General features: G+C 43.3%; 2 protein-coding genes across 3 annotated transcripts; one reads left to right on the top strand and one right to left on the bottom strand.

The window, feature by feature from the left end:
• Window positions 1-517: 517 nt before the first annotated feature.
• On the bottom strand, window positions 518-25365 carry dgcr2 (DiGeorge syndrome critical region gene 2). 2 transcript variants are annotated; one of them, XM_083657715.1, is made up of 11 exons: window positions 25040-25365; window positions 19094-19126; window positions 16513-16635; window positions 13966-14052; window positions 13639-13849; window positions 9340-9416; window positions 9019-9201; window positions 7770-7973; window positions 6657-6809; window positions 5376-5612; window positions 518-4042 (listed from the first exon to the last, which is right to left on the bottom strand). In XM_083657715.1, the coding sequence occupies exons 1-11, from the start codon at window positions 25119-25121 to the stop codon at window positions 3810-3812; spliced, it is 1623 nt and encodes a 540-aa protein (XP_083513841.1). In that variant the 5' UTR covers window positions 25122-25365; the 3' UTR covers window positions 518-3809. The 2 variants fall into 2 exon arrangements, with proteins under 2 accessions (XP_083513841.1, XP_083513842.1); XM_083657716.1 differs by lacking the exon at window positions 19094-19126.
• Window positions 10312-11976, top strand: LOC310795633 (E3 ubiquitin/ISG15 ligase TRIM25-like; the record flags this gene model as incomplete). The annotated part of the gene is made up of 1 exon (XM_083657714.1): window positions 10312-11976. The coding sequence occupies one exon, from the start codon at window positions 10312-10314 to the stop codon at window positions 11974-11976; it is 1665 nt and encodes a 554-aa protein (XP_083513840.1).
• Window positions 25366-25453: the final 88 nt, after the last annotated feature.

Below are 25453 nucleotides of genomic sequence, written 5' to 3'. Positions count from 1 at the left end.
TCTTCAGACCAAACTGCCCACTCGCCATGCGTTTTACTTCTGGCCAATCCAGGATCGAGTTGTGATTCTGTCACTCCGTGGCCCAGTGTGAACAAAGCCCCTCTATTGAGCAACAATGCTGTTCCAACAGGGTATCGCTATCTGCTGGGAGTCCCTGCAGGGTATCACTATCTTGCTGGACTCGCTGCCTTTATGAGTCATTGAGTGAGGCGTATCCGGCTCGCGATAAATAATTTCAGCCTTTTGATTGCCATGGATCGGATTTAGCCAACAACTTCCAGCAGTCACACATATCTCGGTGTTGGGGGGATTTCCCACGTTCCACCTTAAGCCCGGTGACATTTTGCTCTTAGCGGGGCTGAGGAAATCCCTCTAGTCTAGAGTCACTCAATACCGTGATCGATGATGCCGTGTGTTCAATCCCCACTGACGCAGCACTCGTCCGTCATCATGGTGCAATTTATTTGGCATTTGAATAGATGTACATCGACCTCAGAAAAACACAAGCCCCCCCCCCCTGCAAATGAAGCATTTTTACAATTTAAAAGCTATGAAATAAAAGACAATGCATGTAGCATGTGTTGTATTATACAGAAAACATTTCAAATCCAATAAAATTAATTCTCACACCACCACCATAATCCATCACAAAAAACTAGTGTAAACGCAGCCGTTTGGGTTGTTGTTGTGGGCAGGTTTTCAATGCATACGGAGATATGAAACTATGAAACTCAGCGCGACGCCTGAAACCTAGATGACAAAGCTGTTTCTGCTCAAAAAAACAATATGCGAAAAGAATCTCTCAGCATGCCCAAAGATCAAAACATGCACCGTAGGTCCAAAACCAGGTTGACAAATCAAAACTTAAAACTTGATCCAAAAATACAAGCCAAACCAAATACACCAGGGATACTCCACTCGCTTTGCCCGGGGGCCACTTATAAATGCCTGGGTGGCAAGCTGGCGGCCATATTTGACAATTTAGCTGGAGTTCAGTCAAACTTGATTTAACGTTATACGTTTTCATCGTGAATTAGATCATAGTCAGGGGGGCGGGGCCACTCTGCACCCTATCGCGGGCCACATCCGGCCCCCGGGGCCGCGAGTTGAGTATCACTGCAATACACCATCTCCTGTACACACATGCACACATTACTTTTCCACAAGTTATGAAAACATGATTTTTGTTGGATAATCGACGGTGGATTGTCAATGCCAAAAAAATAAAAAATAAACGATAAAGTAAGCCTGGAGACCAGCACGCACGAGAACATAAAAAAAAAGTAATGCTACATATCATACATAACATTCATACATGGGACACACAGTAGTCGCGTACACACTCATTCAGACAGATACACACACGGCTGCTTTTCTCAAGGCAGATCGTAAGCAGTTTCGATGCTGGTGGCGATTATATTCGGGATTCCCAGCGAGGTGACGCGAGCCCCCTGCTTCAACGTGGGTCGTGACGACAGAGGGGCCAGTATACATTTAGCTGGGGGTCGGGGGTCGGCCCCCTCCCCCCTCCCCACACACACACCTCCCTCTGAGGAGTCTTTGTGCTTTTACAAGCCAGGCAACCAAACCTGGTGGAGAAAAAAAAAAAGCCACACTCCACAGGTGAACAAGCATGACGGCAAAGTTAAGCAGGCTGGTAAAGACTCATGTGAAATCTTAAACTCCGCCTGCTGGCTGAATTAAACGATTGTCATCCTGGGTTTTAATTAGCTCCAAATATATAGTTACATTTTTCCTCGTTATATTTCTTACAGTTTTCTTCTTTTCAAAATGATCAACTCATTCCCATTCACAAACGAGGAAGGAAACTGAGCAGACCAGGGATACTCAACTTGCTTTGCCCAGGGGCCACTTTTGCACAAATGACCGGAGACCAGGGACCAGTTAATAAACAAATATTAATATACATTTTTCTGTAGCGGATTGTAGGTTTTTAGGGTGTCAGCCTAGGCGGCGAGCAGATGGCCATATTTGTAAATTTAGCTGCAGCTCAGTCAAACTTTATTTAACATTAGTTTTCAATTGTGAATTAGAAAATGGTCGCCACTCTGCACCCTATCGCAGGCCGCATCTGGCCCCCGGGCCGCAGGTTGAGTATCACTGGAGTAGACCCATCAACACCAAACAGAACAGGTACACAGCTTAAATCAGGTACAATAGTCAGTACAGTTACATCCCGAGCGTTTTGAGATAACCGATGTAGCGCAGAAAGAATCGCACACAAACAAACAACGCGCCATGGAGTGAGGGGCAGCATCGAAATATGACAACTGACAGATTTCTTCTCTTTTTCAGTTACAGCTGTAAAGTAGGTTACATTTGTTCAGCAATATGAGTGAAGGCAAATGGACCACACAAAAAAACAAAAACAAAAAAAAAACAGCTTATGGTAATCAAGGGATGAGCGTGCCGTGCATTGCAAAACATTATTTGATCACGGTTCAGTTAATAAATACACAACTTCCCCCGCAAAGAGTAGCTATGTAAAGTAACAACAATGGGACTTCCTGCGTATTACTGATTCAACGACCTCATGAGCGGAACCGTTATTTTGAATAAATCGGTGAATTCAAATTTCATGGCGGGATATATAATCATTCATCTTAGATAGACACTTGAGATTAAGCCTTGACGGTTCCACTCGCTGATCGATGGAGAGATCGATCGCAGAACTCCGTTCATATCAAACGAGAAAAACAATCGCGGTCACAGCCTGCTGTCACATGACCCAACTCAAATATGTCATCTTACAAAAAGCCACGGTTTGTTTCTTTGTTTCACTTCGTCGACATTCTTTGAAACGTAACGCTACGTTTCAGCATGACCTAATAAAAATAAATACTGTAGGGGGCGCATGTGAGAGTCTAGCCCCTCCCCCCAGCTCGGCAGAGGGGGTGGAGCAACGACCGGGACCAATTACAGGGGGGAATAATTGGCCATGACCAATTGGGAGGAAAAATGGGGGAAAAAGACAAAGGAAAAGTGTAGAGTAAGTACGCTGGAACGAACACTAACAGTACCTGATTGCAAGTTTAACAAACCACTTCCTGCAACTCTCAAAAACTACAAAACCGTTCCTTTACTGCAAATATCTACTAGAAAGGTGGAAGACAGCTTGATGCATGGGGACTTAATAAGAAAGTGACGGGAGAATGCGTTTTTCTTTTATTCAGTGAGTTAGAAACCGAGATGTGGGGACACATTGCAACAGGCGGGGCTGATCTGAGTACATGATCTTTCTAGCCTGGAAAACAGTGAGAGTTCAATATTATTTGTCCATTTCCACAAAAGGTCTGATGCAAACTGAAAAGCACAAGGAACAAAAGCTGGCCTGGACTGTTCCTTTTTCCCGTCATTTTGCATTTGTTGGATTGTGACAGACATGTAGGACAGATGAACAGGCTGCAGACCTGAGGGGGGTATTTACATCAGGGCATCCAAAAAACTTTGCTCAACGACACTAAATGCAAAAGCATAGCCATCTCAGCCTGTGTGTAGTGTCGAGTCTTCTCTGTACAGAAATCGTCTCCTCTCAGACGCCAGTGTCTCCGACCAGTTGGCGGAGGGGAAACAACAATAAAAACCGTCTGTCCCACTACTGCGGTGTCCAAAGCCCAAACTGGAGAAGAGGGTGTGTCTGAAGGAAAAAGACAGTTCCGCCTTCTTCTGCTATGGTCTGTCCAAAACCGTCCCCAACTGTCCCTCTTTTGCGGTCGACGTCGTCTCCCAGAGATCGGCCTGTCGTGACCTCCCTCGACCAGCAGGTGGTGTCCCCCCGGGCCGCGGTCCTATACCACAGTGCTGAGGGAGCCGCTGCAGTCGGGGGACATGGCGTGGGGGGCGTGGCCGTGGTCCGTGGGCGTGTCGGGCCCCACCAGCAGGGTGCTGCTGTCTATGGAGTCCTCTCTCTCCTGGGACGACGGCGGCGGCGGCGCCGGGCCGGAGGCGGCGGGGAGGTCCGCCTGGAGCCCGTCCACCATGCCGCTGATCTGCCTCGGCACCATGGCGACCCCGTTACGCCCTGAAGAAGAGCGAGCCACACGGATGAATCAATTAGTCAATTAGTCAGTGCCCATTAGTCAACTATTAACTATTACCGTAAATTTCGGACTATAAGCCGCGGCTTTTTCCCCGTTTTTTGGCCCTGCGGCTTATATAACGGTGCGGCTTATCTATGGATTTTTTCAAAAAAAAAAAAAAAAAATCTCTCTTTTTTAGCACTCTTTCTAACTATAAATCCACTTCTGTTTTAATTTCCTCTCTTGCCCTCTTTTCACCACACCGCGGACACTGTGTGCACTGTAAAAAAAAACACAGGTGGTGTTGTGTTATGTTGTTTTGTTGAAATGTTAATAAATGGGAGCTTCCTCAAACAGCCATCTCTTTCCCGACAATCCCCTCTGTGCATGAACCCTTACATATGGTAATTAAACATTAAAACACAATTAAAAAAAATAATATATATATATATATATATATTAAAACACCTGCGGCTTATAGTCCGGTGCGGCTTATATATGTAACAAACAGGCAATTTTGCTGCTGCGGCTTATACTCCGGTGCGGCTTATAGTGCGGAATTTACGGTAACTCTTTTCATAATTATTAATTGGTTCGAGTAATTTTTTTAAGAAAAGGAAAAAAATCTCTGATTCCAGGTCCTTAAATGTGAGTATTTTCTTTTATTTTACTCCTCTATGACAGTAAACTGAATATCTTTGGGTTGTGGACAAAACAAGACTTTTGAGGACATCATCTTGGCCTTTGGGAAACGCTGATCGTCATTTTCTGACATTTTACAGATCAAACAACTAATCGATTAATCGAGAAAATAATCTATAGATTAATCTACAAGAGAGAGGCAAGGTGACCGCCCTTTATTTTCCCATACACATTTCGTAAAACACATAAAAATAGTTGTACTTCATCAAACCAAACGGTTCAGCTATATTTATTTTGGGATAGACCATAGAACATTTCACTCAGACCAAAACTTTAAAAAACTACATTGAAAAAATATTTTCTTTCAATCCGCAATTTTTTTTAACGTTTTGGTCCGAGAGAAATGTTATGTGGTCTCTCTTGTTTCTAAATATATCTGAACCGTTTGGTTTGAACAAGTAAAACTATTTTTATAAAGCATTTTACGAAATGTCTATGGGAAAACAAATGGCGGAGGAAAATCTCTGGTACAGTGCTGAAGCAGGAAGTAGGCAGTCACTTTGACTCTATGAAAATCATCGTTCGGTTGCAGCACCTACTTAACACCCTCTCTAGGAGCACGTCTTCCGCACACGACGAGACGCCGAAACAGCAGCACTTTCTGAGAGACTAGAGAGAGAGAGTTTGGCCTACCGAGGTCCACGTAGAGGAGGCTGTCCGGGTCGATGGAGGCTTCGTAGGGAGGAGGGGGGTCGTCCGGGTGTTGGATGTCGGGGTATTTGTAGGCGGCGTACGGCGGAGGCGGCTCTTGGAAATGGAAAGCTCCTCCCTCTCCGTCGTCGGACAGGTGCAGAGGAGTGAGGCCGGTGCCAAACGCATCCGGGCCGTAGTCGAAGCCCGGGACTCGTCTCCCGAGGTTGAAGTGGTGCACTGAGCATCGGACACACACGGACACAACACAGGGGATGAAGAGACATACAGTAGCTGTGCTGAGCGACACACAAACACTTTAATTGACTGCTTAATTGCTTAATTGACTGCTTAATTGCTTAATTGACACGCTCTAATTGACTGTAGACAGAAAGGTGAAGGTTTGCAGGAAGAGGATTGCATGTGACCCGGGTGGAGGCTTTGAGTTAATGGTGTGTCCCCATTCAGCTCCCAGCAGCACAGACAGTACACTGCTCTACAAAGAGAGAAGTCCGTTTTAAGGAAGAGAAATTAGATTTTTTTTAGGGAGAGATATTTTCCTCAGTAGCTGACAAGCTGGAAGGGATTCTGGATTGCTGACATTTTATTTAGCAAGCCCTGTGAAAGTCTCTCACTCTAGTATGAGCCAGTGAGGCTGGGATTCGCTAACTTGCCACTACAATTAGGGGTGGGGGAAAAAATCGATACGCCATAGTATCGCGATATTTTGTCTGACGATATTTGGACACGAAGTATCGATATTAAAAAAAAAAAAAAATTGCAGTGGCATATTGAGTCCAGAGAAGCTTAATAATGTAGCCTACATGTGGGGTAAAAACAAAACAAAACAAAAAAACACTGTATGTTTTACTTCCGGTGAGGTCAAGGAAGAGGTAGGAAAAGGAGTTAGACAATATATCGCAATATTCAATATATCGCAATATATCTCAATATCGGCGATATCGCAATACTATCGTATCGTGACTCAAGTATCGTTTTAGTATCGTATCGTGGGCATCTGGTGATTCCCACCCCTAACTACAATCACCAAAATTAGCAGACTATTATACTCCCACGAGTCCCATCTGATTAACCATACTTTAGTGAGGCAAATATAACACACAGCTAAATACATACGGATTACCTTCGGGCATGTTCTTCCCACAACTCCAGTGGGATCCGTAATAACGCCTCGTTACATAATAAGGAACTCTGGGGAATTATTTTTTGATCATACAAATAATGTTGTGTATGCGTTTCCATTTGGATAGGCTGAATACTCACAGTTTCCTCCGATGAGCGTTTCGATGCGTTCGCGCCTCCGCTGACGGAGTCTGTGCACCATGAACAGCAGCAGAGAGAGGATGAGGAAGGACGAGATGCAGCTGACGATCAGTCTCATCCCACTGGCCATGGAGTCAAACAGGCTGTTTCCATCTGGGGGGGGGGGAGAGGGGGGAGGAGCTTCATCAGATTTGAGTTCAGACCTGAATCCAAAGATTTATGTCTGCTTCCTGTTTACGTCTACTTCCTGTTTATGTCTCATTTAGTGTCGCTGTACTTTTTCTCTGCAGTACTACACACTTTATGACTGCTTTCTGCTTCACCGCTCAGCAGCTGACTCCTTTCTGTGGTCCAATCACAGTTGGGGGTTAGCAAGTAAATTTAAGTAAATTAATTTTGTCTGACTGCTTCATATGAGTTAAAAAAGAAATAAAAAAGCGCTGGAATCAAATGTCTATAGTTCACTCAATTTAAATGTTCCTACATGTTTGTGTGACACAATCCGAGCACACGTTTGTCGTGTCCAATATCATCCAGGCTTCATTTGTGTCACCAAAGTACGGGCACAGTTGTAAACATTTCAGTAGGAATCAAAGAAAGACGTCGATTCTTCCTTTTTAAAAACAGAAATTAGTGTTTGATCTGCAGGTTATTCTATTCAACTGTATTTAAGAATCCATTCAAATGATTGATTTAATTCATTATTATAATTTGAGTATCCTTTAACTACAATGCCAACTGCCCTTGAGCAATGGCTAAAGGAAATTCAACAGTGGTTTGCCAGGACTTGCATTTGTAAGGAGCTCCACCTTGTGGGACCCTCACTGTTATTTCTGAATGCCCCAGGAATTAACCCATTGATACCTGATGCAGGATTTGCGTGTATATCCCTAATTTGTGTGTGTATCCCTTTAAGACCGCGAACCACGTCTTAAAGGGATACACACACAAATGCTGCATCAGGTATCAATGAGTTAATACTGAAAGGTTTCGATACATGAGCCAACCGAACTTGGGAGGTTGAAACTTCTTGAACTTGAGAAATACACGTGATAAAAAGAGAAAATATTCTCGACTAAAAGTGAAATATTGCTTGAAGCCGTGGGGCAGTACCTGGGTCTAGACAGGTGAACTTGCAGCACTCCTTGGGGTCCTTGCGGAAGTTGTGGCAGCCCTGCGGCCGCTCGCACAGCGCCGCCACGCACATCTCCGGCTCGCCATCGTGACACGTGCAGCTCAGACACGGGTCGTCGCCCTTCGGGGTGAAGTAGTAGCCCTCATTGACCACGTTGTCCTTGATGTCCACACACGTCTGCCCTGTTGGGGAAACGTAAAAAAAGATGTCAGGCAAAAACTCTCCATCACAAGACTGAAACAATTAGAGCCCGACCCATACTGGATTTTTGAGGCCGACGCCGATAGCGATATTAGGAAGTAAAAAAAATGATGATATCGATATATCGTCCGATATTCTTATATTATATTATACACATTATATTACACAATTCTTTGCAATGATCCCTCAAATATAAAACACTTGACAAAGATACTAGACTTGACGTGACTTGAGATATGTAATGTAGGCAGGATATTTTACAGCTTATATTATGAATCATTGACAGTGGTGGTGTAGTTAGGGATTGTTTGTTGTTGGTCATGATTGACGGTCCGCATTAACAGGGCTGAATCATTGACAGTGGTGGTGTAGTCAGGAATGTCATACCGAACCGACCTGGATAGCTAGGCTTAGATAGTGAGGTAATATGCAGTTGTGCGGTGGTAGCATGGAGGGGGGTGTTTCCAGGACGCTGGATTACACCGTTAAGCCTTCTTGAGGTGTCGTGGGCCTAACTTAACGAAACGTCGGTGAAGGAAGGTGCCCACTTGAAAACCCCAATGACATGCTTCATACTGCTGTTGGCTAGGGTAGGTAACTGGTGATTTGTGTCTTGTTTATTAGTTTGTTAGCCTGTTAGCTTGTTTTATTCTGGATTGGGCTTCTAAATGTGTTTTTCTTCGGATTTTGGCACAAGGGATAGTAACATCTTGTCCTGTGTATTAATTAATAATTAACTTTATTGTCCAACATGACATCAATGCAATGAAACGGTCAACTTCACTGGGAATTTAATAATTATAAATAACTAGAAATACAAAAAACAAAAATATAAAATACAAGTTGAGTTAAGAAAAAAGATCAAATATACGCAACATGCTGTCTATAACTTAAAAAATACAAAATAAAAAAATATCGGCAATACTGGCCAACATATCAGCCGATACCGATATATCGGTCGGGCCCTAGAAACCATATTGATAACGGCTATGTGCTGTTTGATGGAAAGACAACACGAGCACGTACGCCTCTTGCAGAGGAAAGGGAACTTCTTGTAGCAGTTCTCGGCGTGCCAGCTGTGCAGCCCGCGCTCGTTCATGCTCTTGATCTGGAAGCGCTGCAGCTGGGCACAGAACACGTTGTCCTGGGTGGGAGACGCCTCCCCGAAATTGGTAAGGCCCTCTGGTGGGAGGAACACCTGCATCGACCCTGTGGAGAAACGAAGAGGAGAACGTCTTTAAAAACCGCAACAAGTGCAGTTGGCGAACGGATCAAGTATTGGTGGTTATATTAATCATTTAATGTCTTTTATTTATTTTATAGGGTTAAAAGCAAATCTCAAAATACCTTTGTATGCCACCTCCCAGCGGCCCTCCAGGGAGTGGTTCTGATTGGTGATCACATATTGGTAGCCCACCCAAAACCTACAAAATATATTAATCATATATTAGAAATGAATGCCTACCATATGCTGATACCACAACAAAATAGGGTGCAAAGTGTCACATGACTTACTGTATTTCAGGGTGCATACAGCAGTTCAAAATCAAATAAGCATTTTCACATTCAACTGCTCACATCTTTCCGGCCACTAGATGGCGTGCTACCAGTGAGGGAGCACGATCACTAACCCAACCTCCTGTGTAAACATGCTGGTACAGACATAAGGGGTCAAGAGAGGGGGGACAGAGGCTAAATAGTTAGGATAGCAGGCTGGCCACTGAAAGGTCAGCAGGTTACTGTCAGCGCCCCCTTGTGTAACGGGAGTGTTCCAATGTAAAGCATGGCAGTGCTGAATTACAGCGAGCATGCTAAGCTAATTATCTCCTGCGTAATTAAAGGCAAGGGAAGGGGAGAGTGTAAAGAGTGGAGTAGGTGGTGTAGAGAGAGAGAGAGAGAGAGAGAGAGAGAGAGAGAGAGAGAGAGAGAGCGATTGATTGAAAGTTAGAGAGATTGAAATGTTGCACTTAAAGTGAGGGGGATAAGGGGGGAGAGAGATTGAGTTGTAAGTTTGTATTTAAACACACACTGCCTCTTTAACGCTCCTCTTCCTGGAATAAAGCAAAGCCTGATAACCCCTCCCTCAAACACAGCCAGTTCTATTCTCTCCACATATTTCCTGTTCCTCCCCTTTCACAGATCTGCCAGTTTATAGATGGGTGTAAACATGCTGTCAAGTGCAAGAGCTGACCAGCCCATTCACTGCAGATCAGCACATGAACATGAAGACAACAACAGAGGTTTGGTTTGGAGCAGAGCCCAGCTTGTTTCAGTTCAGAGGAAGTGAAACTATCTGACTCACTGTCACTGAGAAGTGAAATGGCGCAGCAAGGAATTCAGCTGGACGGGGGAAAACTGTGCTGTTCGATCTGTCTGGATCTACTGAAGGATCCGGTGACTGTTCCCTGTGGGCACAGCTACTGCATGAGCTGTATTAAAGACTGCTGGGATGCAGAGGATCAGAAGAAAATCCACAGCTGCCCCCAGTGCAGACAGACCTTCACACCGAGGCCTGTCCTGGTGAAAAACACCATGTTAGCAGAGTTGGTGGATGACCTGAGGAAGACCGGACTCCAAGCTGCTCCTCCTGATCGTTGCTATGCTGGACCTGGAGATGTGGGCTGTGATGTCTGCACTGGGAGAAAGCTGAAAGCCCTCAAGTCCTGTGTGGTGTGTCTGGCCTCTTACTGTGAGCAGCACCTCCAGCCTCACTATGAATCCTCTACCTTTAAGAAACACAAGCTGGTGGAAGCCACCGAGAAGCTTCAGGAGAACATCTGCTCTCGTCACGACGAGGTGATGAAGGTTTTCTGCCGTACTGATCAGCAGTGTATCTGTTATCTCTGCTTCATGGAGGAACATAAAGGCCACGACACAGTCTCAGCTGCAGCAGAAAGGACCAAGAGGCAGAAAGAGCTCGGGGTGAATCGGCAGAAAATCCAGCAGAGAGTCCAGGGCAGAAAGAAAGACATGAAGGTGCTTCAACAGAACCTGAAGGCTATGAATCTCTCTGCTGATAAAGCAGTGGAGGACAGTGAGAAGATCTTCACTGAGCTGGTCCGTCTCATTGAGAAGAGAAGCTCTGAGGTGAAGCAGCAGATCAGATCCCAGCAGAAAGAGGAAGTGAGTCGGGCTGAAGAACTTCAGGAGAAGCTGAAGCAGGAGATCTCTGAGCTGAGGAGGAAAGACGCTGAGCTGGAGCAGATCTCACACACAGAGGATCACATCCACTTCCTCCACAGTTGCCCCTCGCTGTCACGTCTCAGTCAATCTACAGACTCACCCAGGATCGATACCCGTCCTCTGTGTTACTTTGAGGATGTGACTGCAGCTGTGTCAGAGGTCAGAGATAAACTACAGGACATTCTGACAGAGGAACGGCCTAAGATCTCACTGCCAGTGACTGACGAGGATGTTTTACTGCCACAACCAGAGCCCAAGACCAGAGCTGACTTCTTACAATATTCACGTCAGATCACACTGGATCCAAACACAGCAGACACAGAGCTGTTATTATCTGAGGGGAACAGAAAAGCAACACTTATGAGAGAAAAGCAGTCATATTCTAGTCACCCAGACAGATTCACTTCCTACGCTCAGGTCCTGAGTAGAGAGGGTCTGACTGGACGTTGTTACTGGGAGGTGGAGTATAGCGGGATTGTGGTTTCAATAGCAGTCTCATATAAAGATATTAGCAGAAGAGGGGATGAAAGTATATTTGGAAACAATGACAAGTCTTGGTCATTACAGTGTTACGACAAAAATTATCAGTTCAGACATAAGACTATCACAAGTGACATCTCAGTTCCTCAGTCCTCCAGAGTAGGAGTGTACCTGGATCACAGAGCAGGTATTCTGTCCTTCTACAAAGTCTCTGAAACCATGACTCTCATCCACAGAGTCCAGACCACATTCACTCAGCCTCTCCATCCTGGACTGTGGTGTTACACTGGAGTCACTGCTGAGCTGTGTAAGCTCAAGTAGACAGGACTTATTAAAGCAGCTCTGTGTGTGTGTGTGTGTGTGTGTGTGTGTGTGTGTGTGTGTGTGTGTGTGTGTGTGTGTGTGTGTGTGTGTAGTGTCTTAGCTCTCATTGCTGTGGTGTTTCTGCACTGCACTTCCCACAGATCACCTGTCAATCAAACATTGTGGGCGGGACTGTGATGTCTTTTTCCAAGTAGAATTTTCTGCGGATGATGTTTGATTTCCTGTAGGTGGCGCTCTTTTCTTTGTGTTATATCAGTCAGTGATAGCGAGTATCCAAACACACATGTATTCATATGAAAACATAAACTGTTGTGTGGCCTATATATTGGGGGTTGATATGTTCCAGTTGTCACCTTTACAGACACATGTGTTTACAAATATTCTCTTTTGAAACACCAAAAAAGTTTAGGAATTTTAAGTTTAAACTGATGTTGAAACAGATTATTTACTTGTTAAGATTAACAGAGAAATTATTAAACTTGCACTTTGAAATTATATCTGTGTTTTCTGTGATCATTTGGTAAGAACATTATTCAAGCCTTTAACTGCTGCTCTGCATTGAAAGACACTTTTTAAGGGGAACCTGAGGAGGAATGCTGTTCCCCCTCTCCTTCTCACCGTTCCCTCTCAACGTTTACTCTGGGAACTCTGTTGCCAGGCGTTCCCCCTCATTCCCACCATTGATTTTTTACACACGTTTAAAAAAAATCGCTCTTCACAATGTCAATAGAGCAATTGTCTTTGTGCCCTGGCATGTGGCCTTATGCCATAAAAATAAATGTGTGACCCTGAAGGTAGGGTTGCCAACCGTCCCTTAAAATACGGAATTGTCCATATTTAAAATTGAGAGAGAGAGAGAGGGGTGTGTGCAACAGAGAACTTTTCTCTCAGAATTATTATATAACTATATAGGCACTCAAATCTAGCCATTAAGTTTTATTTTATGCTCAGAAACAACCCGACACTTATAGCTCTACTCCCAAGACACAACACAAGAACGCATCACCAGATCAATCTCACATGCACTCATACCAGTACCGGCATACAAAAATAATTATGGACTAAGATCATTTTTCCACACATACACCAACATTTGGAACGAGATCCCATTTCACACCAGAGCAATAACCTCCATCTCACATTTCAAACAAGCCTACAAACAACATCTGATGCTAGAAAACACCTGTAATCACTGATCCGACTCACTCCTAGGTTTTAATTTTTGCTGTTGCTGTTTGATTGTATTGATGAATGAATGTTTGTAAATGTAATGTTTTGTCAGGTTTGTATAATTGTATGTAGTGCAATTGAACATGTTTTGTATATTCATTTAGTTTCATGTATTTAGTTTCATGTGCTGCAGAACAGGAACCTGCTGAAAACCAGTTTGTAACTGAGTCAGACCAGTTAAATGTACATGTGAAATGTCATTTTTTATCCCTTCCTGTATAAATAAAGTGAACTGAACTGAACTGAATAATAAATAAATAACCGCCCACAGGGAATAGTTACATCAGCTCATAATTAATTCGTACACGTTTTTGGAAAGTCACCAGTAATAACATCAAGTCAAGCCATCCCAGACAGAAAGTACATACAACTTAGAAGAACACGTGAAATAGATTCCAGACAAAACCAGCACAGCTGACAGACACTCACTTGCACTGGTCTCTGCGCTCGCAGACTTTATCGTCAAAGTCCACCTCGATCTTCAGGATGAACTGCAGCTCCTCGTTGGTGACGAAGGTGGCCAGCGAGCCGTTGACCTTCTGACACGTGTCCACGGCCTGCCAGTAGTTCTCGTTTCTCAGGTACACCTTGTAGCAGCTGGCCGTCTTCTCGTAGTGGTGCCAGCCACTGGGGCACTTCTCTGCAGGTGTGGGAGGAGGAAAGGTCTGCGTTGAGACTCAGGTGTGGCATGAGAGAAGGAACCAAACTAAACTCAACTCAGCGCGATGGGAGAGAGGTATTATGAGAGATGCTTACTGTTGAAGCGCACAGGCTGCGCCACGCCGATCACGTCGTCCACCTGGTCGTAACCGTTGCCGAAACGAAACCGCTCCTCCTTCATGGCTGTGGAGACAACATCACACACGTTCAACACAAGTGGACGTCTCTACTTTTTGGGGGGGAAGCTTGGATAGAAATTTATTGAGTTGATTTATTTTAAATCAAACAAAATTGTGTATTTTTTTCTCTCCCGGTGCACATATTGATTTATGCTGTAAAACCAGTTAAATTCATGCCATCGAATTAATATTATACAGCTGGCAAATTGCATCCTGTGTCTGATCGATGACCCTTTTCACGGGGGCCATTTTGTGTCAAAAAGGCAGAATAAACACAGGTGCAAGCAAAACACTAATGAGGGTTTCCAACTAGCAATCATGGAAGTTGGAAACCCTCATTAGTGTTTTGCTTGCACCTGTGTTTACCCTGCCTTTTTGACACAAAACGGCCCCCGTGAGAATATTCCAACCTCTAAATGGTTGCTTCTGCAACACCATTGATAATTGCACTTTTCAAATGATACATGTGTATCCGGGTTTGTTATCAGGTTCGATATGTCAAACAACTCCAACTTCAATATATGAACTGAAAGGTAAGTATCCATTTATAGTCATAATAATAATGATTATTCGTGTCCACATGAAGCAGATAGGCAAATTGTCGTACATTTTCAGGAGAGACTTTCCTAAACTCAAGGTGGGTTTCCAATCCACCTGCTTTTTACACAGATTTTCAATTTGTGCATAAGAGCCGTAGTAGATTAGCACATGCTTCCTCTGATACATGTGCAGTCGCCAGCTGCTTCTTTTCACCTGACAGCGAGGAGTTTCACCGGCAGGACCTAAGTCAGCCTCAGTCAACAACAACAACAACAAATGACTAACTTAGGACCAACTTAAGTTCACCTCTAAATCTAAGCTTTGTACCAAGTGTCCTTAGTTCAATGCCACCACAGCTACCAAAACATACAGAGCCTTGAAAATCAGACAGGATGAAAGTGAAATATGAGCACATGATGATGACGGCAGCACAACAGTCACATAAAGCACATGATGATGATGGCAGCACAACAGTCACATAAACCAAATGAAGCGTGCAGAGCTGCTGCTGTGTGGAGTCACATGCTGTGCTCAATCCTTTCAATAACTCCCATGATGCAGTTCAGAGATCCAGGGATGAGGTCATTTAGGATTTAACAGAGGAAAACAATGAGATTTCAGTCAACAGCTCAGGGCTGCAATATATATATACGCACCAGCAGTGTCTGACTGAGATCAACAAACACTGTATAGCAGTGATACTCAACTTGCGGCCCACGGGCCACATGCAGCCCGCGGGCGCCCCCTGTGTGGCCCGCGATGGAATTGCAAAAAAATATATATATATTTTTATACACTGCACCTGAACGCAACATGCAAGATACCCGCTGAATAAGTGTCCAAATGATCATGTCATTCTGGCCAATACTTCTGTTATAGCATTTCAGTCTGGAATATGGAATATCTTTCAATAATCTATGATTTAGCTGCTAAATTGTCAAATACCGCCGTCTGCTCGCTACTCAGGCACTTATGTATGTACTTAACCTAACTAACTTAACCTAACTAACTATCCGGTGTGCACAACATTGTCAGACTAAACTCCAGCTGACACCCCAAAAAAGTACAATCCGCTACATAAAAATATATATTGCCCCCGGGCAAAGCAAGTTGAGTATGCCTGCTGTATAGGGACAGACATGATGGAAATTAGCCTGTGGCTAAATCTGGTGCAAAGCATCTTTTCGCTCTCGTTTGAGAAGAACTAATGTACTTTTGTACACTGTCGTGTCGTCCCTTTGAAATCAACTCAATAAAACATGTGCAGCTACTCAGAATAAGCTGGGCCTCCTTCTGCCATCAGACCATCTGTCTGTGATTGACTGTGGAGGATAAAAGCAAAATCATCTCCAAATAACCATCTCTGTGATGCTTTGAAATGTGATCTGCATGGATTCCTTTATGAACCATGTTGAGAGATCAATTGCATCACTTAAAATCAGAGATGCTCATAAGTCAATTAATGCAAGTCACAAGTCAATCACAAGTCTTTTTGGTCATCAATTCATACTTTATAAAAGGGATATTGATTGTGATTGGTCGAGCCCGCATTCTAAGCCTTCCCGAGGACGTCTCAAATGATGTGTCGCACTCGACTCGCACCGAGTCAAGTGTGAAGAAACCATTCGAGAAGTCCAAGTCAAGTCGTTAAGTCAACTTGAACTTGACTCGAGTGCAACTCGAGTGCAGGTCGCAAACCCGAGTCCTTTATCCCTGCGATCCGTTTAAGCGTTGGCCGTTTCTACCCAGTCAAATGTTGTGCGTGTTGGGTGACAGAGTGAGACCGGCCTGGGTGCTAAGCTAAGCTAAGCTGTAGTACTCACGGGGGCAGTCCTGGGTGCTAAGCTAAGCTAAGCTGTAGTACTCACAGGGGCAGTCCAGGGTGCTAAGCTAAGCTGTAGTACGGTACTCAAGCTGTACTCACGGGGGCAGTCCATCTCGTCGCTCTTGTCCTCGCAAGCCGTCCAGCCGTCACACTGCCACGACATGGGGATACACTGCATCTTGCCACTGCGACAGGCAAACTGCCCGGGGCTGCAGCGCTGCTCTGAAACACAACAGTAGGGGGCAGTGTTGAGTCACACTCACATGTGAGATAGAAGAAGGCCTTTTTCAAAACACAAGAGACCGTTTCAAAGTCATCAGAGTCCTGCAGACGATTGAATAAGGGTGCGAGATGGTCGATTCGTAATGTATACGGGGGGGATTTGGGTTGCGGAATTCATAAAACGGATTGTGAACGTTGGTCCTGAAACAATAATGTGTTAAGTATTGTTGTAAACAATAAACATGGAGCAGTGGTGCAATGCTGCCCTCTTGTGGCTTCAAACCACACAGACTCAGAGAGGGACCAGGCGTCACCTGATGGCATCAGTAGTTATTGCTTTTCCTCAGTATACTCTGATGTTGGCATTATGTGAAAGCTTGTTACCAGTGGAATTTGAAATCACGTCTTTGAAAGGTGGAGCAGCGTTTGCAAAACACATTTTATACATTATGTAAGAAATCAAAGATAAATAAAGATTTGTGTGGCAATAAATCTTTCAACTTGGAGTGCTGTCCTTTTTGTTTTTTTAATTATACGTTATGTAAGACAAGTTCCCCTTTTTTTGAAATTCTGATTCGAACGCCCACACTCAATCTCACATACAAATCCAGAACATACAGTTAGGTCCATATATATATTGGAAATATTGGACACAATCTTCATCATTTTGGCTCTGTACTGTACACCCCCACAATGGACTTGAAATGAAACGATCAACATGTGTTTTGTGTTTTAACGGCAGACTTCCAGCTTTAATTGGATGGTATTTAGATGCAAATCAAAAGTAATTGGACAAACTAACATAATCATCCAATCCTCCAATGAGTTCTGAAGCCTTTGGCTGATTGGCTCAATATGAGCAGATAATATTGCTCGAAACACGTTAAATTCATCCTGCAGCTGTTGTCAGCAGTCACATGATCAATAAATACAAGAGAAGCAGTTCTATTGACAACCGGCTGTCAGTTCCATTTCCATTGACAGCGAAAGCAGTAAAATCAGTCCGTTTAAAACGAAAACCTTGTAAACAGTCTAGTCAGAGTTCTGCAAAGGGAAGTGCAAGTCTCAGACCTACAGTACACCACCCCCCCCCCTCCATAGGCTTTTAGTCTGTTTACATCCCTTAGCAACACACAGTCTGCATTAACTGGGTCAAATGTCTCCACACCATGTGTGTTTAACATAAGACATACCAGTGCAGCTCAATAACTGCTCTGTGTCAAAGTCCAACTGGATCTTTGGATCAGAGGCTGACAGTAACACTGATCTTGGGAGAGGGACATTTGATTGATTGATTGATTGATTGATTGATTGATTGATTATCATGTTTCAACTGAGTTTTTATGAGTGCAAGAAAAACATAATAAAATGTTCTCATGGTTTCACGACATCTATCCAATAGGGCTGGGTTAAAAAAAAATCGATATATCGATATTGAATCGATATTCATGTGAAGGAACAAGTATCGATACATAAATCCCAGTATCGATCTTTTAAAATTGTAAAAAAAATAAAAATAAACATAGGCTATAATATTATAGGCTGTGTGTGGTAGTTAAAACATAGTTTCAAGTTGACGTTTATTTATGTTTGTAGTTGAAACAAAAACATAAATACTGTAGGCTACATGTGCATTGTGCATGCACCATGAGCCAGATGTACAGACCTCAAATCTGTTTGCACTATAATGTTTGTGAACTGGAAATGTTCATGAGCTGTATTTTATTTGATTTGATTTGCAAAGCATTTATACTTTAAGAAACACTGTTTACAACATGCTGCTGTTCAATGATTCTGTTGTATAGTGGAAATCTAAATTTGTTTGGCTTCTCACAGAAGACTGTAAAGAAAGAGACAGAAGACTGTAAAGAAAGATAAGATGTTGAATGACTATGTTGGTCATGTTTAAATGAAAAATAATTACATGATGTAACTGCTTGCTTTATGGTCAATTCTTAATGAAAATATTAATATTTTTTAATAATGCACCAGGTTAGAGGGTTCCTTGTACAATTTACAGCATTAGTTCTTTGAGAATCTCTTCCATTATCAAAGCAAAACTGGTATTGTAACTAAAATATCGATATCGAATCGTATTGTATCGGAAATCGTATCGACTTGGGACCTTGTGTATCCGAATCGTATCGTATCGGGAAGTCAGTGGCGATACCCAGCCCTACTATCCAACATACTTGTCTTCAAGTGCCAAAATAACAAGGCTAGACCTCAGCAATACATTTTTCATGAACACGCACGGCACGCGCGCCGATATCTCCAAAACTCAGGCAACTATCCCAAAATGATATAGATGGATAAATAGCACTACAGATGAGAGGAGAAATATGTATTTTGGATTTTAGGGTGAGCTGTCCCTTTAAAGTCGCTCAACAGCGGTTGAGAAGCTGGTGGTACATTGCAACGAAACAATCACTACTACACTACAAAACAGACTGCTTACCTGACAATAATCTGGCCAGAGCTAGCCGCGGACCTGCAACACATAGAGACAATAGGAGGATGAACTAGCCCTTATCTCAGTGCACTCAAACCAACCTGAATAGAGAGGCAAAGTGAACGTCACTTCCTGCTTCAGCACTGTACCAGAGGTTTTCTTCCGCAATTGATTTCCCCATAGACATTTCTTAAAATGCTTATAAAAATAGTGTGACTTGGTCAAACCAAACAGTTCAGCTATATTTAGAATCGGGAGAGACCATAGAACATTTCACTCAGACCAAAACTTTACAAAAAACATTGAAAATATATTTTCTTTAAACCCGCATTTTCTTTACGTTTTGGTCCGAGTGAAATGTTATCCGGTCTCTCCTGTTTCTAAATATATTCTGAACCGTTTGGTTTGAACAAGTAAAACTATTTTTATACGCCTTTTACAAAATGTCTACGGGAAAATAAATGGCGGAGGAAAATCTGTGGTACAGTGCTGAAGCAGGAAGTGACGTTTCACTTTGGCTCTCTATAGAAACCATGAACGATAAATGATAAAAGAAGAGGACAAGTCTGTGCTGCTCACTAGTTGTCGTCTACCGAGGCATTCGATCTTTATTATCTTTACGGTTACAGTCAACCATCTGCTCTGTCTGGGATACAGGTGGTTCTGTTGACTTATGGACCTGGACCACCCACTCACCCGTCAAATGTCTATTTTTGCTTAAAAAGCAGGCCTGGACTCTTGACTCAGAAGCTATTTGCAGACTGTGATTGTTGTTCCATCTGTGTACCAACCACCTCGGCTGACAGTCAACCTAACGACCAAACTTCTCCTCCTTGATGATCCCACAGGGCAAGGCCACCAACTACAGTGGACTGTGCTGCACTGGGTTTAAACAATTGGTATATATTTTTTTACCATAGGTATGAATGCTGCATTAATTAATGATGAACCTCAAATCAAAACAGTAGTTTGTGTTGACATGTGGACTGGACGCGGTTACAAATTCACGCGTCTGTTTAAGGCTAACCTCAATGTGTAGATAGATTTCGCTCGACCAAAAGCAGTGTTGGGGGTAACTCATTACAAAAGTAACATATTACATGTAATATATTACTTTTAGTTTAGCAGTAACTCAGTAATATAACTTATTACTTATAGGATTTCAGTAATATTATACCAGCTACTTTGTAAAGTAATTCAAGTTACAAATTGAGTTACTTTAAAAAAAAAAATCAAAGCACATATTTAAATAGATACAATCATTTCCTAATCAAACTTTTTATTTTTATACAATTAACCAGATGACAATAACAAAGGAAAAGAATAACATTTAGAATTTTGGATTGTTTACACTGACTTCAGGGCGGTCGAAATTATTTTTCAGGATGGTTCCGGGGCGGCGATGTCATTCTGCTACTGCTGTTATTTTGGTGAACGTAATGCAAAAGTAGTGTAATAAGTAACACGTTACTCTACACAGACTGTAATATTGTAAAGTAACTTATTACTTTCAAATAGAAGTAACTGACCACACTGACCAAAGGTTGTTTACAAAAAGTCCAGTACAGCAGACGATGCTGATGAGAGGCGGAGGTGGAAAAATAAGGAGAAGCGACACTAAGTGGGCGATATGATGCAGCGACAGCGAGAGGCTCCAGGGACTTTTCCAAAGGCACTTTGACTTTGGGCTTGGTGCGTCTCTGGGGTAGAGCCATATGATTCCCGAAAACGGAAATAAACGGTCGGAATCATGGAATTTTATCATAAAAATTAGGGATGCACCGATATGAAAATTTTGGCCGATGCCGATAACCGATATTAACATTGCTGTTATGGCCGATAACCGATATTTACCGATGTCGATATGATCTGTATAAAACCACATTTTTATGATCATCACATTTTGTACATACTGAAAAACACATGTTAACACTGAATTTGAAAAAGTTATGCATTTCTTTATTTGCAAAGCCTTTGGAAAAGCCCATAAATCATAGATTTACTGCATTATTTCATATCAATGTGAAGAATTTGGCTGATAATGATAACCGATATTAACATTGCAACATCTGACCGATACCGATATGACCGTTATGTTAAAAAATCGGCCGATACTGGCCGATACCGATATGATTGCCGATATATCGTGCATCCCTAATAAAAATGGAATCAACTATAAAACTTGGAATATTGCAGAATTTTCCATATGTGGCTGAAATTGATCAAAGTAGGCCTAATGATCAAAATAAGAAGTAGATATAATGATCGTAGTAACCTAAATGATTTCATCATTGTAAAATAGGCCTAGAGAAATGATTCAGTTTTTGATTGGGGTGTTTTGAGGGGGGGTCGGTCTTGCGTGGGACACTTACTGCACCTCACAACTTAGTTTTCACCTTGAGAAACATGTCGAAGAGACCGTCTGAGAGAGCCAAGTCATCAAAAAAAGAAAAAAGATCACTCCTCACCCCTAAATTAAAATTAAAATGGAAAAAACTGAATTTGGGTAAAAATTAAACGGAAGTTAGGGGGAAATAAAACAGATTTAATATGGCTCTAGTCTGGGGCTTTACATCTCAGCTAATATCAATACTACAGAGCGTCTCTGTGACATCTGACGTCAACACTATAACGTACGGCCACAACTTCATAACACTTGGGAATGATTTATTATTCAGCTCGTACGCGTTCAGTATGCAAATTAAGCGTCTCTTGCTCAGAATCGCTCCGTGCGTCACTGCAAGTGCTTCCATCATGTCACTGTAATTCATTCCAAGATGGCGACCGACCTAAGGAAATCAATTCAAACCTGTCCCCGTGTTTGACCTGAGGTGACCTCTCCCCGTGTTTGACCTGAGGTGACCTCTTCTCAAGCTACATCTCTGTGACTATCTCCATCCAGATTAATTTGCGATATCAGCCTACTTCTTCTTACACAACAAAGTGGAGGTCAGTTAGATGTATCTTATCTTTTAGCCAACCTCAAACTGACGTGCCTGTTCCGTTTGTATCCGTTATCAGAGCTCTCTTAGCATATCTGAATCAGCTGTGGTTCACAGCAGCTCATCTTTCCTTCCCTATATGGTAGTGATTTCATAAGAGAGAGATTTTGTTGGGGGTGATGTTATTGCACACATTCGATATAGGAAGATTATGGTTTTATTTTTGTGAGACAGGCTAGAAACAGCCCAGTGACCTTTATCCAAAACACTGAGTCACTAGTGACCGAAAACAAGCCAGAGGAGAGGTAAGGAACACGACTATTCTAGCCCATTTCCCCCCTAGCACATGCTTCCTCCAATACATGTGCAATCGCCCAGTCGCTTCTTTTCACCTGACAGCGAGGAGGAGTTTCACCAGGCAGGACGTAGCATGTGGGAGGATCACGCTGCCCCCCCCCCCCCCCCCCCAGTTCCTCTCACCCCCGAGCAGGCGCCCCAACCGACCAGAGGAGGCACTAGTGCAGCGACCAGGACTCATACCCCGCCACCGGCTTCCCACCCACGGGCACGGCCGATAATAGCCGCTTTCACACACAGATCGCGCAAAATTGCAGTTCAAAAGGCCCGCAAAACCGGCAGCCTCGCCACAGAATGTGTCTGTAGGAACGTCTGACCAAGCCGGAAGTACCGGACACAGACACGTATTTTAACATAGATTGGCCATTGGCTGATCTAATGCATCCGCCTGAGAATTATAACATTAACGGCTAAAGAATGATCAATGGAATAGATTTGCTGCGTTGAACTTGTGATGAGTTTCAGGTGCTCTCAGAATGCAGAGAATAGCGATGATGATGATAGTTATTTCACTTTGTGAAAGTATGGGCCAGCCAGGCATATTGAAATTAATTCCTATTGAGGCTATTGCTCAGTGGCTCACTTCAAATGGTGACCCTGACTGGAGTGTGCTTTTGTATCTCTTATATAAGCAGTGGGAAAATAGGATGAAGGCTAAGCGTCTATATGAGACTGACCCTTCGACCCGTCTCTGTCCCACAGATAGAAGGCTGTCAGCATGATGGATGAGATGGACCGGCTTTGTGCAAACACCGCTCTGGCTGCGGCGTCTGAGATGGCTACGGGCGTGATGATTCACATAAACACTCGAGCTTTCCGTTCTGCTAACGAGCAAGTATGGCCGGGGTATTGTTTTCGGAAATTTTCGAAACCTTTAGATTCACGACTAATATTGATACATTTTTTCCCACGACTCTGGGTAAACGAAAGCACCCGTTTCACAGGGACACAAGAACACAGTCAGGAACTGAAAAACCCATATTGAGGAAGCAGGGCCATTGTGTCTGATTGACCACACTGGCTGCTCTGTGGGAGCCATCGTTTCTTCACAACGAAATATTTTCCCAAGACTTGCCTATATTGTTATGAAAACAGGTAAACACTTTGAGTGTGAAGTATGCTAAATGTGAAGAGTCTCTCAATCAAAGATTCAGAAAATGCAGGGAAAGTGTGTTTCACACAAAATGTGCATAGCTTCAGATTTCTTACACTGAAAATGTGAAAGAAGTCTCTATACCATGACGTGACATAAACATAACATTTTCCATATCTCAGATGTTTGTGTTCCAGCAAACTGGATTATGCTGTAGCTTGGAATGCCCGAGTCGTGCGGGCAATGGGCATCAAGCTTTGGAAAGCGAAGCGTACACTTTACATGCATCAGCATGCTCTCTACCAACCTACTTAACGTAGTCCAGGTGAGATGGCATGAGGCGGGCAGCCCGACCCTGAAGGCCACAGGGTGAGATGGCATGCGGCGGGCAGCCCGACCCTGAAGGCCACAGGGTGAGATGGCATGCGGCGGGCAGCCCGACCCTGAAGGCCACAGGAGCACCCAAACAACCGGCAGGAGTATCTAACAAGAGCTGCACACAACAAGCCTGCCATGCAATGCTCTTCCTCTTCCTCTCACACTCAAAACCATCACATTTCACATTGTTCTCCCCGGTTATATAAACTAAATAATAAAAATAAAATAATAATAAATAATAAAAATAGCAGTGTTCAATATTTGACATTACAGCAAATAATGAGCTCACCTTTGAAAGGGTAAATGAGTCATTGTTAGTGATTTAGATTTAGATCGTGTAGATTGAGCCAAACTATTACCCCGTTCAAGACAAGTCGCTACTGGCATTTTGTAATAAATCGTGTATCGTCTCTCAAGTGTGTGTGTGTGTGTGTGTGTGTGTGTGTGTGTGTGTGTGTGTGTGTGTGTGTGTGTGTGTGTGTGTGTGTGTGTGTGTGTGTGTGTGTGTGTGTGTGTGTGTGTGTGTGTGTGTGTGTGTGTGTGTGTGTGTGTGTGTGTGTGTGCGTGTGTGACACATAAATGCGGTTCGGTGTATTTTTGAGGTATTATCAGAATTGCATAGCATTGTTGTTTAGCGTTCCCCTTAGTTTTGATGGATGAATCTCTGACATACATCAAACTGTCTGGAGGGCAAACCCACCTAAACTCTGTTTAATTTGCGCACTAGAGTTTAGCATTAGCCTACATAGGCCCACACTTTCCAATGTGAATTCATCGTTACATCATCAGAAATAAGTTGACGTTAGTAAAAACTGGCGAAAGTCAAGTGATCAGGAAACGATCCCTCGGGAGGAAACAATACATTGACGTTTTCCTGAAAACGCGATCGACTTTAGTTTATTTATGTTGTCCATATGATAATCAGTGGCAGGGGCTTACAGATTTATATTGTTTTACTAACGTCTAATTGTTTTACTACACCGTGACGTCAACATTACTGATACCACCGCGATCAGCAGCAATAACATAGCGACGGTTTAACAAGAACTTGAGCCCGCTGGTTCATGCATCCAGCAGGCCTCGCAGGCTGCCGTTTTCTGCTTATTTTGTACTCTCTTTCCCCCGGTTTCAAGCCAAGCTCATTATAATGTATGCACAGGAAAACACGTCTGGTTGATTTACCTGTCCGTGGCGGGTCCGTTAACGTGAGGACGAAGAGAAGAGAGAGGAGGACGAAACTGCTGCTGTCAGCCTTCGGCAACATTTATCCTCCATTCATAGTAACTCCTCTATTCAGAAATAAAAAAAGATAGCACAGAGGAGAGACGCACACACGGCAGCCGTCGCCCACTTCGTACCTATAAGCGCCGAATACAATTTAAATCCATTCTCGTTACACTCAATGCGCTCAGATCATATAGCATTACCAGACAGCGACATAGATTATAGTGCATTAATCTCGCCGAGCAGCTAACGTTGTTAGCTATATCTGGATAGGTTTACGTCGATCGTCTCCTCCTGCCCAGTGTGGAACTGAACTGAACCAAGATGGCTGCCTGCGCGTCCTCCCATCACAACAATCAGTGTTGCCACTCA

This window comes from Poromitra crassiceps (genome assembly GCF_964638095.1).
Source record: "Poromitra crassiceps genome assembly, chromosome: 21".
Lineage (NCBI taxonomy): Eukaryota > Metazoa > Chordata > Actinopteri > Beryciformes > Melamphaidae > Poromitra > Poromitra crassiceps.
The sequence above is the reverse complement of the archived record's forward strand: the minus strand, read 5'-3'. Positions and strand labels throughout refer to the sequence as shown.

What these genes read in the sequence shown, in the direction of transcription:
- dgcr2 (XM_083657715.1), bottom strand. Translation starts at nt 25,121, where the DNA reads ATGTTGCCGAAGGCTGACAGCAGCAGTTTCGTCCTCCTCTCTCTTCTC. An exon ending in TCTGGCCAGATTATTGTCAG is followed by an intron (nt 16,636 to 19,093) that starts GTAAGCAGTCTG and finishes GTTGTGTTTCAG; the next exon opens with AGCAGCGCTGCAGCCCCGGG. An exon ending in CTGGGAGGTGGCATACAAAG is followed by an intron (nt 9,202 to 9,339) that starts GTATTTTGAGAT and finishes GTTTCTCCACAG; the next exon opens with GGTCGATGCAGGTGTTCCTC.